General features: G+C 34.8%; 2 protein-coding genes across 2 annotated transcripts; one reads left to right on the forward strand and one right to left on the reverse strand.

Annotated features, from left to right (window-relative positions):
- Positions 1–431: 431 nt before the first annotated feature.
- Positions 432–12960, forward strand: CLC-F (chloride channel F). Its single transcript, XM_020367943.3, has 9 exons — positions 432–1255; positions 2994–3402; positions 6669–6863; positions 8429–8883; positions 8996–9100; positions 10202–10435; positions 10588–10800; positions 11236–11468; positions 12375–12960. The coding sequence occupies exons 1-9, from the start codon at positions 857–859 to the stop codon at positions 12454–12456; spliced, it is 2325 nt and encodes a 774-aa protein (XP_020223532.1). The 5' UTR covers positions 432–856; the 3' UTR covers positions 12457–12960.
- Positions 12961–14035: 1075 nt separating this feature from the next.
- On the reverse strand, positions 14036–14611 carry LOC145952729 (uncharacterized). The gene has a single exon (XM_083065675.1). It carries the CDS (start codon positions 14609–14611, stop codon positions 14036–14038), a length of 576 nt encoding a protein of 191 aa, XP_082921801.1.
- Between the last annotated feature and the right edge of the window lie 11130 nt (positions 14612–25741).

The raw sequence follows: 25741 nt of genomic DNA on the forward strand, positions 1-25741 counted from the left end.
AATAGTATCAAGTTAAGTGTGCATTACAAAATGCAAGGCCTCCTTATATATAAGGGACCCAGACCCAAAAGAGATACCTGACAGACAAAAAATAACAAGTATTATAAGGAAATAGGATAGGTTCAAAAATAATCTTTCAACAATTTTTATAAATTATTTTTAAATAATAACAAATAATAAAAATTATAATGAAGTAAGTAATTATTAAAAATACTTAACTGAGTGAAATTTAAAATATAAAAAATGAAATTTTTTTGTAACTTATAAAAAGTAGTTAGAAAAGTAAAATTGTCCAACAATATAAACGCCAAATAAAATCTTTATCTTTTATTAATAGTAATTATACAGCTAGATTAAAAAAATGCAACAACTTTTGAAGGGAGAGTCAATGTAATTAGACTCTAATTACAATTTTTGGGTGACAGTAAATCATAAAGAAAAAAAGAGGGCACGTAGTTTTCAATTTTGATGAAAACACGCTTTCTGGGGCTGGCTGGAGTTGTGAAATCATATTCAAAGAGAAGAACACACCTCAGAGAAAAAGGGTTGTGAGAAGTAAAGAAGACGCAAACAGTGGTTTGATTCGATTGGGCAAAAGGAGCGAGCGATTGGAAACGTGCCTAACGCTACTTCCATTTTTTTTTATATGCTTTCGCCACATGCAACAGTGACGCCACCACGAGATCCACTCGTTTGGAATCATCCTTCACCCATCTTGGTTCCATCTAATTAAAAAAAAAAAAACTTAAACAAGAGAGAGAAATGGGTTTTGAAAATCAAGCGATTTGAGACGTGGGTTTTGAAGTTGAGGCCATTTGGTTGATGGGTTTTTGAGGAAATCTGAGGAATTTTTTCAATGTCGGAGAGCGATCAGCGGCGTCTTCTGGGGTTGTCGGAGGATGACGTGGAAGCTCGGGGGTCGGAATTGGTGGCGGTCACTGGCAGCGGCAATGGTGGCAGTGGCAGCAACAAAGGGTTGAGAGATTTGTTAAGGTTGTCGGGTAACCGACACAGTTTCAAGCGTATTGACAAAGAAGAAGATAGGGATAGGGATAGGGATAGGGATAGGAATAGAGATAGAGATAGAGATAGAGATAGAGATAGAAGAGATCACAATCGGCATCTTCACGATGTGGATCTGGATTCTTCTGTTGATGTCCTTGGCGACAGTGCACCTCCTGAATGGGCGTTGCTTCTTATTGGTTGCCTCATTGGACTTACCACTGGCCTCTTTGTTGCATTTTTCAATAAAGGGGTATGCCAAATTTTCTTTATTTTTTCAATCTCTCAGTACTTTGTGTTATGGATCACATTGGCAATAGTCTAATTCATAGTTGCCATGGTTTTAAATTGCAATTGCGGTTTCGTTTCAATCTGACATTGGTAAATTACAGTGGCAATGTGAGTGAGGAGAGTGGAGAGTCTAGAAATCTTGAATTTGCTGCCAAAACTACTGTGTCAGGCTGTTGTTTAAAACTTTGATAGTTAAAGAATTGACTTTTTTTAGAAACCTTGATAGTTACGGAGTTTTCTCTATTATCTCGTGTGAATTACGTTATTCTTGGTTGCTTGGGAAAAATTTAGGATGTCTTGTCTTGAACATGTGACATTATAATGATATTACAATATGTAAGCCATCAAACCAGGCTCTAGATAGACAATTGTGTTAGCACTTGGTGCATATTGTGTGTGTGTGTTTTTTTTTAGGAATTCTTGTAATAATAATGTCAAAAATGATGAACTGGGTACCTACAAGAACTGTGTGCCTGTACCTGTACCATGTGCTTGGTAACTATGGTTCCAATTACTGGAGGCAGAGGGAGAGCGATAAAAACCGTTGGCCAAACTATTAAGAAGGATTTAGAGGTCTATAGTTTGTTCATTGATATAATTTATGATTGTACATAATGGTGTTGTTTGATTTATGTAGCCCACTCCACCCAGATCTTGTTTAAATTGCATCCAACATTATGAATTTAATCAGATGGCATGCATTCATGTTGCCTGTCATATGTTTTTGTATTGGGCTGGCCACTGGTGTAGAACTATCAGTGTACATAAGGATTTCTCTAATCTTAAAACTTAGAAGTGAAGTACTGCCTTAAGTGTTAAAAAGTAGGGCTGGTTTAGAAATTAGATAAACTATAAATTATGCTTTAGTTATCCGGTTTGTTCTGGTGTATTGTATAAGGATGAAAGCACGTGTCTGAATTCTTCAACCAATCTGAGTGGCATTATTGTATCCGGTTTGGTCTGGTGTCTGAATTCTTCAAGCCCTTTGTGGTTAGCTCCTTCATAAATAATCCTTTTTGAGACACCGACAACCAGCTTTGATACCTTAAACACTCAAGCATTTGGGAACCCTCTTTTAGAAGCTAGCTGTCAAGGGGGGAGAACCAAGTCACTTATGTACTCTAATGAGCATCTTGTACTTCTCGATGTGGGACTTAGGCACATGCACCCCTTAATACCCAATTGCCTATCAATTATTTCTTTTGTTTAGTCTTGCTTTTGTGGTTTTGAGCATGTGTGGATAAGACCTGCACAAGTCGCAGTAAGGAAAGTAGATCAGAAGGTTGCCTAGTGATTAGAGTCAGAGGGAAACTAATAAAAATTATAGGAGAAACAATTAAGAAGGGTTTAGAAGTCAATTGTTTGTTTGTAGACATGATTTACGAAGCAACATTTTGATATCATTTGATCCATGTAAGTTGAACCACCTAGTGGGAAATAGCTTGCTTGTAGTTGTATTTATTATATTTTTTTAAGTTTTCTTGTGAGAACTTGCGCATTTATAAATTAAGCTTCCACGGTTCCCTAGCTATCTTTGATACCTATCTTTTGGCTATTTCTTTGTCATACGTCATTGACCACTAAAATCATTTGATTTTGGACTATCTGGTTATGCATATTCTATTTTTTTGGTAAGAATCTTTACCAAGGCTGTTGAGGAGGATGATTTATCTGACATATACTGAAATGTGGTCATCTAGGTGCATGTAATACATGAATGGGTATGGGCTGGTACTCCAAATGAGGGTGCTGCCTGGCTTCGTATTCAGAGATTGGCTGATACATGGCATCGGATCCTTTTGGTACCTGTCACTGGAGGAGTCATTGTTGGCATGATGTGTGGTTTACTGGAAATACTGGACCAAATAAAGCAGTCTACTTCCTCTCAAACTCAAACACAGGGTTTTGATTTTCTTGCAGGAATCTTTCCGACAATAAAGGCTATCCAGGCTGCAGTTACTTTAGGTACTGGATGTTCATTAGGTCCTGAAGGTCCTAGTGTTGATATTGGGAAGTCATGTGCCAATGGATTCTCACTAATGATGGAACACAACAGAGAAAGGAAAATAGCACTTGTTGCAGCTGGTGCAGCAGCTGGTATTTCTTCAGGTAGTTGGCAATATTGTTGGTGTCACTTTTTGAAACTCATTTTGATATTTGTTCATTTCATATACTGATCATTTAAACCTCCTTAAAAGTTTTTAATGGTGATTTAACCAATGAAAAATTACTAAAAATCAAATTTCTTTATTGGTTCACTCTATGCTTGCCATGTTGAACTCATCCTAGATTTTTCAAAATTAACATATCCTAGTATGCATGATGTGTTAGTGTTATCTGTTTTTCTACTCTTTCCTCTCATAAAAAAAGAAGAATGATGCAGTACTGCTATATCTCAACACCTTAGCTGCAAATACCTTGCTGCTATAGCACTGCTATTGCAGAGGGATTTGTGGCCACTATCTATGAAAATCACTGCCCTTGCAACTGTTATTCTTCACAGGACAGTATCTCCTATTTTACCAATAAGCACCCAAACACTTGGGGAACCCTCCCTTAATAGCTAGCTCTCAAGAGCGGAGGACCAAGCGACTTAAACACTCTACCTAGCATCCCATACTACTTGATGTGGGACTTAGGCACTCCATAATACCCACATCCCTATTATCTCACTGCCCTTAAGAATTGATGTCTCAATGTTTGTACTCTATGATGCTTCACTTGGTCTTTTTGGTCAGTCCCTTCGTAGGTGGCCCTTTTCAAGATACTAGCAACTCAACTAGCTCTTATACCAATGATAAGTGTTGGAAACTGTTTCTATTCCCAGGGAATTAATGTCTACGATAGCTAAAAAGGATGTTTCATGTATAATGGCTAATCATTATCCTAGGGTATAGGGAGTTACATTTTCTAATTATTTCTCTTAAATGTAATTCAATACAAATGATTATAAATAGAGATGCTGTTGAGTGCTTCTTCACTCAAGCATTTAACCAAAATCTTGTCTTCAACTTGATGTTAGAGTGGGTTTGATCCCCCCCTGCTTGTCTCCTCTTTTGGTCAAGTTTCCAGCACTGTCCACTGCTGTCCATCACTGTTTTCTGCTGTTCTGCTCATCACATGGTACTGTTCATCATGTGGCATTTTTATCCAAACTACATAAGCATTCTGTTCACTGTTGTTGAGCATTCACAATTACTGTTCATTTGCGACTCAGTTCTATTTGTTGTCTCCGCTGTTCACCAAGAGTTGAAATTATCTTTCTCAGGTGTTTTGATAAGGAACAATGTCAGAAACAAGGTTATTTTGCCACAATTGCCTCAACGATTCTAGTCTGTCACTCTATTAATGGTTAAAATCCGTAAATAATTGATTTAGGTGCTTTTGATCACATTTTTGGTGATGGTTCTTTAATCTCCTCCATGTTCCCTAAAATTCCTCATCTCATTTACCTTAGCAAATGGATCTAAGTTGACTGCTATAGCAATTGGTCAAGTTCTCCTCTCTGCTTCATTAAATTATGTCTTTTTAATTAATTAAGCTGGCTTCTAAATTGTTTAGTGACATTTAATTCTGATTCTTGTCATACATAAAAGTTGTACTGGTCAAATAATTGGTGTAGGATGTGAATATTGAGGTTTCTACTATCTAGAAATAGAATCAACTTCTTCTGTGTCTCGTGTTTCTAGTGTTACATATCCAAAGCGTCTTCATGATCACATGGGCCATTCAAATTTGTCAAAATTAAAGCTAGACTTAAATATGTTTTTAGTCCTTCAAATTTAGGGTAAATTTGTATTTGGTCCCTTAAATTTATAATTGTTGCTTTTAGTCCCTGTAATTTTCAAAAATCTTGTTTTAGTTCTTGTAATTTTCAAAAATCTTGTTTTAGTCCCTTAGGCCACTAATAACATATCGACAGTGATAGATTGAGACAGTTATGCACCATCAATTAGGTTTAATGTGATGTTTTCATTAATAGAGACACTTGTAGGTAGATTTTATGTGACAATATTTGACAGATTTCCTAACAAAATTTAAGTATAAGAATTAAAACAAGATTTTTTGAAATTATAGAGACTAAAAAGACCAGTTTTAAATTTGAAGAACTAAAAATAAATTTATCTTATATTTGAGGGACTAAAAATATATTTAAACCTTAAAAATATTAGTTCTGTCTTGAAAAAGTACAAAAGTTAAATTGTGAGTCCTGTCATATATTGTGGTCCATATATTCACATCTTGGTTCAAAATCTTGATGTCCTTTCTCATCTATTCCAGAGAAGGACATACTGGTATTCACTCTTTGGTGAAAACAAGGTTGAAAGCAAATAGGATATAACATCTTATCAACTAGAGACCATACACCCAACTTTCACAAATTTAATTACAAGGAAATTTACAATTTTGTTGGTTTAGTTTTTTTTTTTTTTCCCAAGAGGTTTTACTTCATAGAACTCCAATGACCATAAGGTTTCTTGACATTTGTCATTTTTTTAATAAGTGAATAATCTTTTAAGTAAATGAAAAGAGAAGGTACAATTGAGAGGTTAAAAATCCCTTTAAAAGAAGCAAAAGAAAAAGGTACTAAACACAAGAGAAAACTAAATACATCAACAAATTGCTTCAATTCCTTGAAAATATGACAATGAGTCCTCTTGAAAATGACCATTGGTTGAGTTCTGAGGCCAAGGAAACCACTCGTATCCCATAAAAGAGGCGGAAGATTTGTGGGCTTCAGTTTTAGTTTTAGTTTTTTTTAAATTAATTTTTTTTTTTTAGTTCTAGCTTAACTCTCTGCTCACAATATTTAATTAACTCTCTTTTCACATGATTCATTTTTGCTTTCCCCCTTTTTCTTGTGCCCTAAGAGGATTCCTAATCATCCTGTTCCCTTTCCTATCTTAAATTATTCTTTTATAGAAAAACTGAATTGTTTTGTTAATAAATTTGTAGTCCTGTGGACATTTATGTTGCTGCCATGTCACAGAAAATAAGTTAAACAGAATATCATAAATTTATGGTGAGCAGTACGTTTACACGCATACTCTTTAGTAGCTTGTTTATGAATTTATTTTCTAATGGAGCTCTGGATTGAATAGGATAAGCTGTTTTACATTGTGTTCCAATGTCAGTTTTTTAAAATTGTGAATAAACCTCGTTGAGTGACAAAATTTTCTTTTCTATGTGAAGATCGAGTCTCTTGACAGTTTTCTTCTTTCTTGTGGCACCTAGCTTTGCTAGATTTAAATCAATCCTGTGGTTTCTTGCTAATCTTGTGTCTTTTAAGATTATGAATTTATTTTGCAGTATCTGGATTATGCTTTGAATTTCTAAATGTTGGTTGTTTTAGCATTCAATTTTCCTCTGTTCAGGCTTCAATGCACCAGTTGCTGGTTGTTTCTTTGCTATTGAAACTGTGCTGCGGCCTCTTCGTGCAGAGAACTCTCCCCCATTTACAACTGCCATGATTATATTGGCTTCTGTTATCTCGTCAACTGTATCAAATGTTTTACAGGGAATCCGATCAGCGTTTACCATACCTGAATATGATTTGAAATCTGCAGCTGGTACTTTTCTTTAACCTTGCTGTGTATGTTATATATGGTTTTGGTTTGTCATCATATTTGTCTTTTCTAGTCTGTTATCTCATTTTTTTGCCAGTTGAAAAGGGAATATTTTACCTTTTATGCTGTATTTATTTTTAACTGTATTGATGAGGTATTGACACATTATTCTAGGAGGATTTTGTTGAAGTACTGCATATATGAAAAGTACTTCTGACTCCCTAAGAATTCCACATTTTTTAGTATCATTCATTCATTCATTCTCAAAAAGTGATTTCTGTAATTTGGACTCAATAACTTAATACATGTTAATAACAAAAAGAGTTCAGTTCAAAATTTTTGCTGAAAAGATTTTGTAAGATTTATAAATAGGCCATTAGCAGATGTATAAATACAATCCTATAATAAACTGTTGGAATTAATGATCTGCCATCCAAGTTTTGTATGTGGGGGAAATGAGAGGAGACTGAAGAGAGATCTTGGGATGTTGACTTCAACTCAAGAGTGGGATTATTTGTCCAAAATGCCTGACTAATTGGACCTGGCACCCCTTGCTTTATATTCATGTGTTTACATATTACCCACCATTGTGGGACTTCATTTTTCCAACACACTCCACAAATCCAAGTAGTTCAGTTAGTCCAGTTGTGACTTGCCTTCAATTTTCACTCTGGGCATGTATCTCAAGTTTGAACCTCAGAGGTCCCAGGTCTACCTTCATCTATTGCCTTGGCTATGTTCTTTTTTCTCCTTGGCTGTGTTCCTTTTTCTCAAGTCTCAGAGGCCTACAGGTCTGCAACATTTGTCTAGGGCTTCCTCACTGAGTCCTTCTTCCTTCTTTTTAGTGATCTCTCTTATTTGTTGTTGCTGTTTTTCTTCTTCAATCCCTGAGAATCAGTAACTAAAGAGGGGAACAATGAAGAGTATGGAATCAGTTATATCAGACCGATATCCATTTATTTGCAGCAAATCCTTAGAAATTAGATCAGAAATAATTCCTAAAAATATGATTCTGATTCTAACAAATGCAGATCCTGATTGTTAGTACTTGCCAGACCCACAAAGCAAGGGATCTGAAACAAGTTATATTTGTAACAAACTTGATATATAATGCTATATATGCCTTAGCTTGACGGGGAGTGTTAGAGGTGTGCGTTATGTCTGTCAATGTATCATACTATCATGTAAATAAGGTAAATAGGAAAATTGTATTGTATTTTTTTTATATTCATTAATAGTGATTACGAGGCATATTTTGAGACACAATTTTCATTATATGGATCTCTTTTACCTCTCTACACAAAATAGAAAGATTTATTTTATTTTTCTCCTTTGTCTTCTAAAATGGTTTATCAAAGTCTTAATCCCCTGTTAATCACATTGCATAGATCTGAAACTTTTTTGCCTATGCTCCAATGATCTGTTTTAGTGGAGAAAGGCCAAAGAGTTAGTCACTGGTACATAAGCTCTATTGTCAACCAGTGTTAATCATAGCTATTTGTTTTTCAATGGAAGAAAACCTTATCATGATTCACATGTCTGATATTTTATTATGATATTGCATGCAGAGCTACCTTTATACCTGATATTGGGAATGCTATGTGGTGTTATAAGTGTGGCCATGAGTCGGTTGGTTGCTTGGTTCACCAAATTGTTTAAGATTATTCAGGATAAGTTTGGCATTCCTACTGTGGTCTCCCCTGCTTTAGGTGGCTTAGGAGCTGGGATCATTGCTCTTAAATATCCTGGAATATTGTATTGGGGTTTCACAAATGTGGAAGAAATTCTACGTACTGGAAAGAGTGCTTCAGCTCCTGGAATATGGCTTCTGACTCAATTGGTAGCTGCTAAGGTTATTGCTACAGCTCTTTGCAAGGGATCTGGGCTTGTAGGGGGTCTTTATGCTCCAAGTTTAATGATAGGTGCTGCAGCTGGTGCTGTATTTGGAGGCTTTTCTGCTGAAGTTATTAATTCAGCAATTCCTGGAAATGCTGCTGTTGCTCAACCCCCGGCGTATGCTCTGGTAAGCCGACTTTACTGTAAAGCATACAGGTTGTAGAAATGTCATTGCTAACAACAGTACTGATTTGGTTGATGAATATTTAGATAGTTATAAGTTAATTTAATTTCTGCAGGTTGGAATGGCTGCTACATTAGCATCTGCTTGTTCTGTTCCATTGACTTCAGTTCTACTTCTGTTTGAGCTGACAAAAGATTATAGGATATTGCTTCCTCTCATGGTAATCCTTCAATAAAATTCTCTTAACCCAAAAATAAATTAGAGTTTGTTGCATGTGCGGTTTTCTGCTGTTCTGCTAGTTCCTATTGTATCAAAATGAGTCAATTATAAATATCTTTCTCTTCTCTCTGCTGAATTATAAATGATCAAGTATACTACATGATTCCTTTATGTCATTGATGGTTATCCATATCTGGTATTAAGCCATGGCTAGAGAAATTGTTTCTCTATGATTCCATGGCTTTGTTGTGTTGTGTTTTGGTCTGAAGTTGAAAGTCAATGTAAATTAGCATTTTTATCCATGCAATTAGAGAAGAATTGCTTAGTTTTCTCTTCAAATTCATATGTATATGTGTAGCCATTCTGCTATGCAATAATTGCTTATATAAGCAACTCTCTATTTTTAATGCAATCTTCTCTCTCTTTCACCCGAACAACTTTAACCTTACAACTCATTGTGCCACAGTTGCTTATTTATGAGCAACTCCCACTAAAGTTGGTCCTGGACGATCTGCATGTTTCTTAAACTTCGTGTGGCTGGACATGATCTATTGCCTGTGAAGTGCATTAACTCATGTGGTTTTGAATTCATAAATTCATCAAATTACTCCCTCTTTCAAAATATTTATTGCCTTAGGAAGTTTGTTCTGTTTCAATTTATCTGTTGTTTTAGAAAATTAAGGTATTATTTTCTTTTTCCAACTTTATCCTCTTTCGGTATCTCCACTAAATGGAACAAGAGGGAGCATTAATGGAGCAATATTGTTTTGAATGTTTCAGCAAAGGGTTCTTTAGTAAAAACCAGATACATTAATCAAAGCAATCTAGTAGATTTTTTTTTTTTGATTCTCATGCAATTATCTTAAACGGCCGATATTTTAAAATAGAGAAATACTTTAGCTTCAACTACTCTGGCATTGTAATTCATGTAGAATTTTCTATCTGCCAGAACTTGTGGCTTGAACTTTGAACATCAAACTTCTTGTTTTCTTCAGGTTTCCCATCTCTCTTAACTTGTAAATCATGCACTCTTTTTTTTTCGTAATGAAAATTTCTAATATTTAATGTTCTCATATTGTGTAATTGTGAACTTTTCCCTTAGGGAGCTGTTGGATTGGCAATATGGGTTCCCTCAGTGACAAACCAGGCGAAGGAGAGTGATACTCCTGATACAAGTAACTCAGCAAGAGTATATTCACCAGTTTCACATGCTGAAGATGACAATGAGGGTAACTGGAGACGAGCCAATGATGAGAATGATTTAGAACTCTCTGTGGTTGGAGATGGCACTGATCTTGAAGCAATTGATAAGGAACTGCTTCTGGACAATCTTAAGGTCAAGAGAAGATTTTTCACACTTCTAATCATTGGGGAAAAGTATCATCAGCATTGCCCATCTTTTGTTTCTAACTCTGCAGCGGCATGTTGACTCTTGTCTTTTATCTGTAAACTCTGTTGCCTTGACTATATTATTATTGGTTTTGTCAGGTTTCTCAGGCCATGTCAAAACAATATCTGAAGGTTTTGTCATCTGCAACGCTGAAAGATGCAATAAAATGCATGCATGACAACCAGCAGAACTGTGTGTTGGTGGTTGATAAAGAAGATTTTCTAGAAGGAATATTGACATATGGTGATGTTAAAAGGTGTCTGTCCCCGAAGTCTGATGATACTTCCAACGGCGATTCAGAGATTCGGGATGTATGTAGAAAATGCCCCTGCTATTTATTTATTCAAGAGCCATGTTTATGTTACAAATTGTTTTAGAAACAGTCGTCTTCTATAGTTCATGGAAAAAAAAATAACAAAAATAACAGAAAAAGTTCTGGCAAGAACTGTTTACTGAATAATTTTTAGCAACAAATTGGACTGGATCAACTTTTTTCAAGATTTTGGTTCAGCAAGAACTGAATTGTTGCTGTCCTTTTCTTTTGAAGTCATAATAATGCTTTGATGAATGGATTTTAAATGCACCGGGTTGAGAAAATACATTGCTGAAATTCATGATTGGATCTTCATGCTATACTGCTAGGATAGAATTGATGTTAATTTATTGTTGAAGATCTTGCTTATACTGTCTGTACTCTCCATTGTTGCCAGTCATGCTAATGATAATCCAAATTGGATATTTGACAGACACACACATGCCTTGTTTCCTCTGTTTGTACTCGAGGGATGAGCTATCGCGGACGAGAGCGGGGTATTTTAACCTGCTATCCAAATACTAGTTTGGCTATGGCCAAAGAGTTGATGGAGGCCAAGGGCATCAAGCAATTGCCAGTTGTTAAACGAGGTGGAGATCACATTAAAGAAAGGAAGCGAAGAATTGTTGGTGTTCTCCATTATGACGCACTGTGGCAATGTCTCAGGTTTTTCAGCTTATAAAATGCCTTTTAGCTTTGCCCTTTAGAGCTTTACTGATATTACAGTGACTATTTTTTTTTCCACCGCAAACTAGATAGTTTAATTAGTAGTTGAGCATATGGTAATGCTGCTTATTTCTGTCTGTCAAGACTGACTTTTTTTTTTTTTAATTTTTTTTGAAAAAAATCTGCTTTTTAAATATTTACATATCCAACTTTTCCTCTGATAGTCTTCAGTACGTTTGAAGAACTTAAAGGGTCATTTGGTTTGAGAAGATGTTTCATGTTTTTATTTTTTGTTTCCACTTTGTTTCCTATTTTCTGTAGTTTATATACTGACTGACACGAAAAATGGAAAGCGACAATCAAACAATAAAAAATTCTTTTTAGTTTTCATATACAAACTTTTGAAAATATGAAACAAAGTGAAAATAGAAAATTAAAACTTAAACATTTTCTCAAACCAAACAGTCCCTAAATTTCTCCCTCCTTCCCTGGCCTTCCAGATTTTTTTCTCCTTTCTACCAAGAATGTAATTCATTCTTCTAATTCTTGTGCATTTAACCAAGATGAGAAGTGAAAGATTGTCTTCTGGTGGGAACGGATAAATAAGAAATAGATATTTTTAAAGCTTTATTGCCTTTTCTTCCCTGCCACTAATTGTTAATAAAATTGTAATAAAGTAAATCAGAATTTCATATTTTCTAAGCCACGTTTGCATGTGATTATGTGTAAGGAACACATTTCATTGCTCAAGTACTATTACAACCTTTCCATTTTGTAGGTGCTTGTTGGGTTGGATGAATAACAAATACTTCTCTAAGTCACAATTGCCTTCTATGTTTTGATCTCATCATTCACTTTCTAAGGACAATGTCTAAGAACAATTCATATTCCCTTTTTTGTGTGCAGGAAAGAGATTAATCACCGGCAGGCAGCGTATCAAAACAGGACAGAAAACAATTTGGCTGTGATAACAACTAATGGACACTAATTCTGTGGGGCAATTTTTTTGGTTGCCCTTATGAAAGAAATAGTGAGGTTGCAGCAACAAGCAACAAGCTCCTTCGTTGCCATCAAATCAAAAGTTAGACTACAAGTCATGTCATGTATATTCTAGTGCCAAAAATATGGTTATTTGATAAGGAAGAGAATATTTCCATCCCACAAGTTAAGATCATCAATCATAACCCCAAATTCTTTTGCATAATTTAGGACACTGCAGCGTGTAAAGTAAAACTATAAGAAGCAAAAGACTACGAAATACAATGGGAAATATAAAAGTTGTTTACACACGGAAAACCCTCATGGATTTCATTTCCAATATTCATATATATATTTTTTCATTTGCGAAATATGGTTGGTAGATATTGGAGATGCAACAAGCTCCTTCCTGAGCACCTATTTCTCAGGGATTTGAACAAACATGCATTTCTTGTAGTGACATTATTCTATTTGACACTTTTGACTTTTGTTATAAGAGTGATAGTTGTACATATATTGCATGGCATGCATGATTTGTTCTTTTTATAAACATTTTGTCATTTTCACATATGAATGTTCTAGTGGACAATGTTGATAGCAGTGTGTTTATTTATATTTTAACTTCATAACGACCACCTGCGAAGGGCTCCCCTTCCGTGCCGGAGTGGTGGAGCATGGTCTCCCTCTACGTAGACTTCTACTCCCACGATAGTTATGTGATGCAATACAAGATGAAATAAAATCAAAATAATGAGTACTAGCATATGATCTTGCCGCCCTGGCTAAAGAATGGGCAATATGATTTGCTTGTCTCCTAATGAACCTAACCTTAAGGTTTTGGTGAGTGACAAGTAGTAATTGACCTTTGTAAATGAGAAGACCATATTCAGAAAGGTAAAGTGTAGAGCCATGTAGGTCATCAACAACTTGTTTACAATCAAGTTTTATGAAGACTTTAACGTAGTCAGATGTTGCTAGCCAAGTGATGGCCTCTAGGAAAGCTATAACCTCTACTTCATGTGGGACAGGGGAGCCATAATACCAACTAGAGGTAGCAACCTTGAACACACCATATTCATCCCGTATATAGAAAGCGAAACCACACGTTTGTGTCATAAAACTTTGCAGCATCAACATTGCATGTAAGGTGACCAAGTGGGGGCTTGACCTAATTTTGTGGAAAATAGTTTGGCAGAGTGGGGGTTGTTTGAATATTATGTGCTGCTAACCATTCAAAAAGGCATTAATGTGCGTAAAAAATTACTGCTGTAGGAGTGGTGGTCACATTATTCCAAAGCTTGTCATTCCTCCTTCTCCACCATAACATAACTACATATCAACTTTTTTAGCAACAATTAAACAGTTCAAAAGCTTGAATATTGTATCCATTATACCCTCTCCATGTTCCATAATCTATTAGATTTTGTACCAAAGGCCAGAAGCTGCCCAAATCTCTTTTGTAGTTGTACATCCAAAGAACTGTGCCATTCATTCTCTAGGTCTGGATTGTAGGAACCACAAACCATGGTGCATGTAACATGTTTGCATTGTAAGTTCATCCGTGTTGGTAGATAGCCACGTAGGAGGCGCTAAAGGAAAATCTTCATCGCATGAAGGGCTTTCATTTTCCATAAAAGTTTCCAATTTCCTAGGACCTTGAGGTTTGCATTGGATATGAGATTTTCCATGATGTGGTAGTAGGCGAACATCATAGTATAGGTGCCTCCCCTGCTAATAGTCCATGTGATTATGTTAGGTTCATCTAGATGAAGGAGTGGGATTGATTGAATGGCCTGGATGTCGTATGGATTGAATAATGTGGGTATGGTATTTTGGTGCCACCTACTAGAAGGTAGATTGATAAGATCTCTCACCACAAGTTGATCATACCCTGGTGGTGTGGCTGAAGAAATATAGGGGTTATCTGGGATACGTAACAATGGATCCTTCCATATGTTTATACTAGAGCCATTCCTTACACACAGACGACGAATCCCATTCTTAACCACAACCTGTGAAGCATAGATGCTACGCCATGCATAGCTTGGGTTATGGCCCAAGTGAGCCCCCAAAAAATCCCCTATCAGAAAGTATTTTGCTTTGAAAACATGAGTGAATATAGCATCAGTGTTGGTTAAGAGTTTCCAATCTTGCTTTTGTAGCATGGCTAAGTTGAACCCGTGGAAGTGTCAAAAGCCCATGCTACCATGTTCTTTGTGCATGGTTAACTTTTCCCAGTTTAACCAATGGATACCTCTTCCAGAGCTTTTATTTGAGCCCCACCAGAATGAGTTGAGCATTCTTTGAATTTCTTCTTCTAAACTGGTAGGAATTAAGAACGTGCTCATGTAATACAAAGGTATGGGTTGGTCGTGAGTGCCCTTCTTGTCTTCAGGTGATAAAAGGTCATTAAAGTCCCTCATGATACACCAAGGGAGTGAGGTGTCATAGGAGAGGTGGCGAAGGAGGTCTCGAGAAGTTTAGCAATTTGATCTTTCCGAGTAACCATAAAACCCTGTAAAATGCCAAGCAGGCGTGTGAGCTAAGGAAACTTGGACATTGATGAAATGCTTAGAGTAGTTTATAAGAGTGCACTGATAAGGTTTCTTACAAAAAAAGAGAGCTAGACCTCCACTTCTGCCTACATAATCCACAATAAAAGAAGAATCAAATTGCAAGCTAGCACGTATTTCATCAATACGTTTTGTGTGTACCAATGTTTTAGACAGGAAGAACACGTTTGAATGGTATGAACGGACGAGGACCAATAAAGTAGGAACTACACTCGAGTTTCCTAGGGCTCGACAGTTCTAACTAATGAAACTCATTAACCATGGAAGGCCTGATTTCTAGGGCCCGCCCTTAAAAAATGGTAAGTTATAGTCTAGTTTTCTTCCTTAGCATGCACGTAGTCATCGTGGTCATCATCATGCAATGAAAGGTTAATATGTATTTCGTCATCATGTTGATGTTTCCTATCACCAACAATGAGTGTGGGCTCTTCTAGATCTTTGTCCATGGCAACATGGGTGGCACGAGCATCAGTTACTATATTGTATGTTTTGGTTGCACTAGAGGTAGGATATTAATGTAGAAGCGGAAACAAGTTTGTTGGAATTTTGAAAATCTGAGACATTAATTTTGTTCGTTGGTGACTTTCTATGATTCCCGGATAAGGAATATTATTGATTTGAATACTAGAATTTGGTGTCCCATAAATCTCACGAGATCCATGATTTTCTACATGTCCAAGATTTGCATGCTGATTTTCCTCACATAACCACCATAATCCTGTAGAGGTGCCACGAATGTCAATGTAGAGGTCCAATCCCCATTCACAATGACCATCATCATGAGTCTTGTTGAAGAGTTGATCACAACCATCGTCCAGGTGACCTAAAAGACCACAGTAAAAACAAAATGGGCCAAGATGCTCATATTTAAATAGAATGTCATGTGCCTCTCCGCCTGCTTTCTTGACTCGTTTTGCTTTCTTTAAGGTTATCCTTACATTAACCAGCACATGAATTCTCATGTAGGAACGCCAGAAGTTGGATGAATTATTTTCATCGAATTCCAAGAAAACACCTATATAGTCTCCTATTTTTTGCCCAAACATATGTATCATGAAACCTGTTGGGATATTATGTAATTGAATCCAGTATGGGATTGTAAAGAGTGGTACTTGGCCGAGGATTTCTCCAGGCTTGATGACGCCTAGAATAAGATGGCTATCAAAAGACCAAGGACCACCTTTCAAGATGCGTTGCATGTCCAACGGGTGAAAGAATTGGAACAAGAAAAACCCTTCTCGACTTCCTTAATGGAAACTCCTCTCTAGGGATGCCAAACTTCTGCCATGCATTCCTTCACCATGTTCACGCGAATGTTTCTGTCAGTAAGAAACTGACCTAGCAGATAAAGTGATAGATCGTTTGTGAGATTGGTGTTTGGATCGTTTGGTAAAATAAGATCATCTTCATGGTCATTAGTGATTGATAAATGTTGTAAGGTGGGGGTTTCCATGGTTGGATAGTGTGAATGGCAAGGTCAGGAACTTTTAGGCTAAGAAGCGTGGTAGGGTTTATGTCTCACAGGGAGAGAATACGAAGGATACATCTCATAGGGAGAGAATTAGTAAAAATAAATGAATGATATTTGAAAATATATTTATAATTTATAAAGTTATTATTACTTATTTTGAAGAGGATTGAAACATCTTTTTTTTTTTTAAGTAAATAACAAATAAATTAGAATATTATATAAGAATTTTTTTTATTAATAAAATAAAAAAGGGAGAGGTAGTTTAGGAGATTATGGGTTAGACTCTGGGTCTAACCTAGAGGCTAATTAAAAAGAGAAAGAAGGAAGAAGTTAGATTATTACACGTTTTCTAAAACCTAGAGCGCTCGTAGGACAAAATGTAGAGGAGATCATCGGGGAAGATACCTATTAGCGACCAGAGCTTCAGGAAGTGAGTTGTATCACAACATCATCACTCTAGGTAGGGAGAGTGAGATTGTCAAATCTGTTGGACAAATATGAGGGTGATCCATAAGCCCTTTAGGTCGTTAATTTAATCTATATATGTGTATGAATGAATTGATACTTGATTCCTATTATACTTCATGAATTCATGTGTTATTACTTGGATTGAGATACTAATATTTATTTGAAGTGATAATAGATCAAATCGATGCATGCATAGAATTGGGCTTTTAATTGGTTTGATGTTTTGACGAGTTGACAATGATGAATGACTATAAGAATGAAAAAAAGTGTTTTGATCAATTGAATTGTGAATTAAACTAAATGTATGTGTATGGATGTGTGAGATAGACAAATTGTACAAATCGCGAGTATGTGGAGTGTAGACTCTATGACCACGTCAAGTGTGAGAATGACTACATTGGGCATGAGGCTGCCAAAGAGGTCTTAGACGTCTCGGCGCTGGGTGTGAGGTGTTGTTCTTGACGCCATTTGACATTGATTTTAGGAAAAAGGTGATGTTGAGTGTGGCCCAAATTGCACTGAGCAATATTGAGACAAAGAGGTCCAAAACCTCACCACGTCGAACGTGGATGATCCCATGTTTGGCATGACTTTGGTAGAGAGGTCCTTGACCTCTCCGCATTAGGTGCAAGTTAGACCTTGCTGGACGCCACACCTTTTCTCTTACGATGTTACTTTTACGAATTAAATGATAATTGAGGACTCGATAGAAAAGACTAAGATTGGGAATTAAGAGAATCATCTTATGAATAATAATGTGGGAATGGTCGATTATAATGATGAGTTCTAGTATACCAATATTGAGGATGTTGTTTGAGAAATTATCTTAAGAAGTGGTTGAATTAATGTATTGAGATATTAAGATGTGATGATATATTGAAATGTTGAAATGAAATTATATATATATATATATATATATATATATATATATATATTATGACGAGTATTGTGATGAGATGAATAAATCCAGTGCTATGGACTGACATTCGAGGAGATGAGTTATGTATATTGTGTTGTCATGATGTGTGTATTAAGTTCATGCATACATGTTTTGTTCACAGGGTAATATGAGTCTATGCATGTGGGATATCATACGTCATATATGCCTCATGAGGTGTTATGGTGAGAAATCTCTATTGGGAAGAGGGGACTACCATAACCAGTTGTAACACTTCGACAGGATCCTGATAGACATTCTTGGTTGAAGGTGGGTTCAAAGGGGATCACTAGTGATGGATGATCTTTACTCTATTTGATAGGTGGTCCCATTCCATGACTCTTAGGCTATTCTGTATTGATGATGATGATGAAGAGATTGGTATCGCATGCATATAGAGATAGGAACATCCATTGCATGAATATTAATTTATCATTGAAATATATTGTGTTTCTTGTTGATTATGAATGAATGTATGGAGATGATTGTTGTAAATGTATGGAAGAATACTTATGTGTGTGTGATGTTATTGATCTTATAAATGTGTGTCTACTTTTATGTCTTATATATGTTGTTTATGGATAAGATGTATTTTAACTCTTTACATTTGTAGGTTTGTGTTTAAGCTGAACATCACTTGTTGGACTAGTATAAGTACAAAAGGATGTGTTTGATGAAAGAGAGGCCTAAATAGGACTTTTGCTCTGATTAATGTGACATTGGGGAAAAAATTAGTTTTAGTATTTTAATGCATTTATTTGGACTATAGTTTATTATGTTTTATTATTAGGATTTTTTTTTTCTAAATAGGCAATTTGTGCCTTGTTTTAACTTCACACATTGTTTTGCTATGTTTTTAATAAGTTGGAGGAAATTGTGAACCCTTTTATTGAGTATTGATAAATTAGAAATTACTATTTTTTTATGAAAGGTTATAGTTTTCAATTATTAAATTCTTTATTTAATTATTTGAGGTAGAAGGATGTCATACAGATAAAGTTAATATTTCTTTTAAATTCATGTTAAACCATTACAATATAAGATTTCATTTATATTATAATAATGAGGCAAGCGACTAACTATCAGGGATATGTTTAGAAATATTTTCTTATCCTTCTCTAAGAATGTAACATGATAAAAAGAATAACATCAACAAAGATGGCTAATAAGATACATGTGCAATGCAAAATGTTACATGATTACATACATGATCAAGGTTTAAAAAGAATAGGGTTGATATGCATAAGATAACCACAAAAATGAAGTAGTTTTCATTTTTCAACAAGGTGGTTTAGGTTATAAAAAATAGAGGTTTGAAATTAAATTTTGAATGATTATATAATTTATTCAAATCAATGTTGCATGTATATTTCGTGAGAGAAAAAACAATGCATAAATGAGTAATGTTATTTTAATATAATAAATGAAAATTGAACATAAACTTAGTAATTTCTCTTATGAAAATTACTTTGTTCAAAAAACACCTACTATTCCAAAATAAGAATATGCATATTACTTAAAATAATTTAATTTGATTTATGTATACATGTAAATATATTTGTAAAGTTAATATTATTTATTTTGAAAATGATAGTATTTCTTATAAATACATGTTTATATAAATTAGAGTAATATAAGATATTTGTAAAAAAAATTAAAATATCTTTTTTTTAATATTGAAATAAACAATGTGGTTGTCTACTTTTTTTTTTCTAGCTGAATTTTCTTTTTTAATATATATAAATTTAATTTAAAACATTCACTTTATAATTGTTCAAAAGTTATAACTGTTCCAAATTTTAATTTTAATACATAAACCAAAACAAAATAAAGTCAAGTGCTTATCCAACAGTTATAACTATTCCGATTGTAAGTTTGTTAGCATTTTAGAGCCACTACATCTAATGTATTGTCTGCTTTGGTGCTTGTTGGATCGTCACGGTTTTGTCCTTGAAAATTTACCTTGATGGATTAAGGAGGGAGAGTGTTTATTACCCTTAACCTCAATTCTTAAATGATGTGAAACTTTTAGCATATTGAAGCAAACCCCCAGTCGAGGTGGCCTAGGCCCTCTTTCCAGTGCCGGTGTTCTAACTATAAGTCCATTGACATTGTTAAAGTCATTGTGTCCGAAGTATTGTTTGTTTTGGTACTCATTAGGTCGTCATGGTTTTTTCCTTGAAAAGAAGTCTTAGTGGATTAAGAAGGGAAGGCGTTTATAAATTATTCTTAGCATCGATTCCTAAATGATATGCGACTTTTAGGCATACCAAACATTAACCTACTCCAAAATATTAACAAGTTTTCTTAAATAAATAGAATAAACATTAAAAGAATATAAAACATAACTCTAAATCCATAATGTCAAATCCTATCAAAACTTGACCCATAAGTATATCACAAAGCCTAAGTCTCGTCACCAGCATCATCATCATAATGATCTTCACATGCAAAACACACATATGAACAAAACAAGCTAACAAAGGGAGTGAGAAACATCTCAATTTAGCTACCAGTGTGAGATAGTGTTAAATAGCTATACACAAACAACAACATAACTTAAGTATACATATACCAATTCAATATAATATTTACGACAATTATAACTTAAAGAAGTAATACAATGACCATCAAGATATACACAATACTCTTGATTACGTAATTACAATGGACATGAACTTCACTAAACTATATGCATCTGGCGCCAAAAGATCTCGTAACATGTGGCTCGAAGGTTAACACTCATGACTCAAAGGCAAATTCTCATGCTAAAGTTGAAATTTCATGGCCCAAAGATGAATACTCATGGCTTGAAGGTGAAATTTCATGACTTAAAAGCAAATACTCATGCTCAACATGCATGTTTTGTTGAGAAATAAATATGAAATAATAACAACAAATTGATAATAGAGTTTGACTAATTGTATCTACATCTCCAGGTTGTTGCAAATATATTACATTGAAAAGGAGAAAATATAAAAGTGTTTACAAACACTCAACTGGCAACCCATAACACCGAGAAAATAAAATATTATTTCTAAACTCTTATTTTCTCTCTCTTTCTTTTTCTTTCTCATAGTTGGAATTATTTTACATACTTATAACATGGTGTTATTTATACATGCATGCAAAGTTTCTAATTCTCTCATTTTTGTTTTCCTATTTTCATGCATTCCTTTAATTATATTATTTTTCCTATTTTTCCTCAACAAAGGAATGTGCATTTCCATGAGCTTTTTCTTTTCATGACCAAGTCCAATCTCCCACTTAAAGATCGATTTCAATCTATCTTCACATCTCAATCAATGCAACAACCATATATTGTCTATTATTCTAGTAAGCCAACTAAAGTTGAACACAACTTCAGTTTGTTGATGGTTACTACCTTTGTTAACATGTCTTTTGGGTTCTTACTTTCTAGAATCTTTCTCAATGTTGGCACCTCATCCTCAAACAAATATATGAAGAAGTGATAACAAAGATCAACGTGTTTTGTTCTAGAATGAAATGTTGAATTCTTTGCTAAATGTATCTCTAATTATCACTTTGTAAAACACTATTCTCCTATATGAATCCCCACTATGTTAATAATCCCTGAAGCCAAATTGATTATTTACTAGCTTCTGTTACTACTACTTACTCAAACTTTGTAATGGATAAAACAACAATCTTTTGTATTTGTGACAACCAACTAACATTAGTACCAACAATGAAAATGTAATTAGAAGTACTTCTTCGATGATCGACTTCACCTCTAAAGTATGCATCTGTGTAACCTTGTACTTTTACTTCTCCCTTACTAAAGCACAAACGCTTCTCTGTAGTGCCTTATAGATACCTCAAAATCCATTTAACTACTTTCCAATGAACTTTACCTGGATTTGACATAAACCTGCTTACAACTCCCACTATATGGCCAATGTTTAACCTTGTATAGATCATCACATGCATCAAAATTTTGATGGTTGAAGTATACAAAATCTTAGCCATGAACTCTTTCTCCTCCTCTATTTGAGGGGTATGATCCTTGTATATGTGAAAATGAATGGTCAAAGGTGTGTTAATGGCTTGGCATCGTGCACTTTGAATCTTTACAAAACATAGTTGACATGCTCTACTTGATATTACTGCAAAATACCTATTTGTTTATCTCTCATGATTTGCATTTTAAGGATTTTTTTTGCTGGAGCCAAGTCCTTCATGTCAAATTCTTTTGACAATAGTTGCTCCAAGCTTCTAATCTCGTTCATATTTGAACTAGCTACTGACATACCATCGACATAAAGTAGAAAAATGATATAACTAGACTTATATCTCTTGAAGAAAAACAGTGGTCAATGTTGTGCTTTTGGAAACCTTCCTTATGTATGAAGCTTTCAAACTTCCTGTACCACATTGTCTTAGAGCTTGTTTCAAGCCATACAAGCTTTTCTTTAATTTGCACTTCATATTATTTGTCCCTTCTTTTGAGAAACCTTCAGGTTGATGTATGTAAATCTCTTCATCTAAGTCTCCATGAAGAAATGCAATCTTCACTTCGAATTTCTCAAGGTAGATCCCTTCATTGACAATAATAGTTAATACAATCTTTATAAGATTGAGCTTCATAACTAGCGCAAAGATTTCAGTGTAGTCAACTCCTTCCTTTTGTTGAAATCCTTTAACAACTAGTCATACTTTGTATCTCTTGGAGCCATCATGATGCTCTTTCATCCAATACACCCATTTGTTATGATGAACCTTTTTCCTAATAAGTAACTCAGATAGTTCTCATGTATAGTTAGATATTAAAGACTTCATGTCATCTTTCATGGCAAGCTCCCACTTACTAGCATATGCAGTCTCACACACTTCCTCTTAGATTTTAGGCCCCCCTTCATCAATTAACAATATATAATATAGGTATTTCTTTTTAGGCACATGAGGCTGAGAAAAACTTTTCAATATAGAATATGAAGTAGAAGCTTTAGTGTGTCAAGTTGTTGGCCATTATTATTTTCAATTAATTCCTCTAGTTGAGCAGTCTTAATTGTAGGAGTTTCTAGCACACCATCCACCTTTGCATACACTGGCCCACTTTGTTATGAGTTGCTAGTGTATGTGTTGTCCCTATCCTTGTAGATCACTCTTTCATTGTAGATCACATCTATACTACAAAATCATCTTTTTGTTTTCAATACCCTATAGGCGTAGCCAAACTCATCCTCACCATAATCAATGAAGGTGAACTTTTTTGATTTAGGATCAAGCTTAGTCTTGCCTTAATCACTAATGTGCACATGTGCTGCACAACTAAAAACTTTAAGATGTGAAACTTTTATCTCTTTTCTACTCCATCTCGCTTTTGATATTTCATGCTCCAGTGGTACTTGTGGACCTTGGTTGATTAAGTAAGTTGTTGTACTAATTATTTCTACCCAAAAGTGCTTTGGTAAGCCTGACTGCAAATGCAAACTTCTAATTCTTCCAATTAACATTTGATTTATACGCTCAACTACACCATTTTGTTGAGACATACTTGACATAGTGATAATGCATAATTAATACATATTTTAGTATATTGGATTGAGCTTATTTAACATTTAGAAGTGTCTTAAATTGATGAATCAACTAATATTTACTTTAGTGGACTATTTTGGTTTCAATTCTAAATTCTAGTTAATTTTCATAATTTTGGTCCACTTTGACATGCCATCTTCCATAGGCCACATCTAGAGCTCCTTAAATTGGAATCAGACGTTTTTGTGTCCTTGGAAAGCCAAGATAGAACTATAAAACTTCTTTGTTCAGAGTTTTACCTAGTTAAGACGTTTAAGGGTCCAAAAGTGCACCTCAATGTTATGCCTCTGCACTTCATTTTGGATTTAGTTTAAGAACTTATTGTATTAGTAGTCTAACCTTTTTTAGTTAGTTGATTATTAGTGGGACGAGCCTTGTAAATATTATGTTTAGAACCACTAAAATGCTCTATTAATAGGTGTTGTGAGACTTGTTATGTACACTTTATATTCATTTTTCAAATTTTGGAGTTGCTTCATCTACAAGTTTCTCTAAATTCTCTCTCTCAGAATTTTCTCTCTACATTTTTACACAAATTCATTGTAGCAACTCGATGAAGATGCGTTATGTGACACCCTCTACCCCACATACATAATACACAATAAATATATATAAAGTACATTCCTGAGTAAATGAAACTTTCTTAATCGAAATAAGGTTCCAAAACACATAGATAGAAAGTTCACATTCATATTTCGCAAAGCGTAGTCCAATGCGGAAATGATGACAAAATAAAACATCAATCTTTCCAAAATACAATAACAGTAATGAAACTCCAATTTTAATCCTAACTAAGCCTCGATGTCACATGTCTTATCAAAGCACACCTCACAATGAGACTTAAACCTCATCACCAATATCCTCATGCTAATGATCATCTGCAACACAATAAAAATACATATAGCAACAAGGGAGTGAGAAATATCTCACTCTGGTTCAGATGTAGAAATAAATGTTAGGCAACAACACACAATCCTAACAAATACTACACAAGTTACACATAACCAAGCATAACTCTCAAGTTATAGATACATTAGAATACATATACATTCACTTATCATGCAATAATGTCATGGACTCGACTCATAAATGCATGCATGTGGAACCATACGGAAGTTGCACATTTCTCATCACTGGTATGCTGCTACAGTAACATACCTGTGGACACTTTCATTCAGAATACATCACTGGTGACCAAAGGTACACCTGAAATAGCTCAATACATCACTGTCATGTGGCCTAAGCGGCACACCTAGAATAGATCATTTCATCACTGGTAACCCAAGGTACACCTGGAATAACTTAATACATCACTGGCATGCGGCCTAAGCAGCACACCTAGAGTCATATATGCACATGATGCATGTCACACATTCACTATTTCATTGACTGAACATTTCACATATCACGTCTCATCATATCTCATGTCACATTATCTTATAATATCATATCACAGATCATATGTTCACTTTTCACATTTTCACGTCATATTCACATAGTCTTATACAAAGAACTTCTCGTAGTCATATACATCAAAATAACACATAAACCATACCAAGAAATTATCCAACATCATACCCATTCAATTCGCAATTCATAATATACGAAACATAAAGGCCATAGACTCAACTTCATGATTTCACGCATTTTCTACAACCACCTAGTTAATATAATATTTTAATTGTTCAAAACACTTTAAATATTATCCAAAACATGAATCCATCATCAATTTTACATATAATGCTTCAAAATTCATCTAAAGATCGTATCCCTAATTTCACTTCATAGGGTTTCTCACAATAACCCACAAAGCACTCTAATTAATATCAAAACTTGTCTATTTTTGAAATTAAACACATATTCACACTCAGCAAACATCAAGGAACACAACAGAAAACTCATAAGCCAAAACAGAAAACATTCAAAATTTGCCTATTTCTCATGTTTCTCATAGGGTTTCCCGTAGGAACCCATAAGACATTCTAATCCATATCAAAACATATCCAAACTCAAAATATTAAACATACATTTATGCTCAGTACTCATCAGAGAACACAGTAGAAAACTCAGAAGGAAAAACAGAAAACATTCAAAATTTCTCGTAGGAACCCATAGAGCCCTCAAATTCATATCAAAACTTATCTATTCTTGAAATTGAACACATATTCACACTCAGAATCACACAAGGAACACAACAGAACAATCAAAAAGCAAAACAGAAAACTTTTATAAAGTGCTTGTTCCTACAGGCATACATCAAGCAAGGGATTGAGGGCCAATCTTGCTA

Source organism: Cajanus cajan, chromosome 10 (genome assembly GCF_000230855.2).
Source record: "Cajanus cajan strain Asha chromosome 10, NIPB_CcT2T_4, whole genome shotgun sequence".
NCBI lineage: Eukaryota > Viridiplantae > Streptophyta > Magnoliopsida > Fabales > Fabaceae > Cajanus > Cajanus cajan.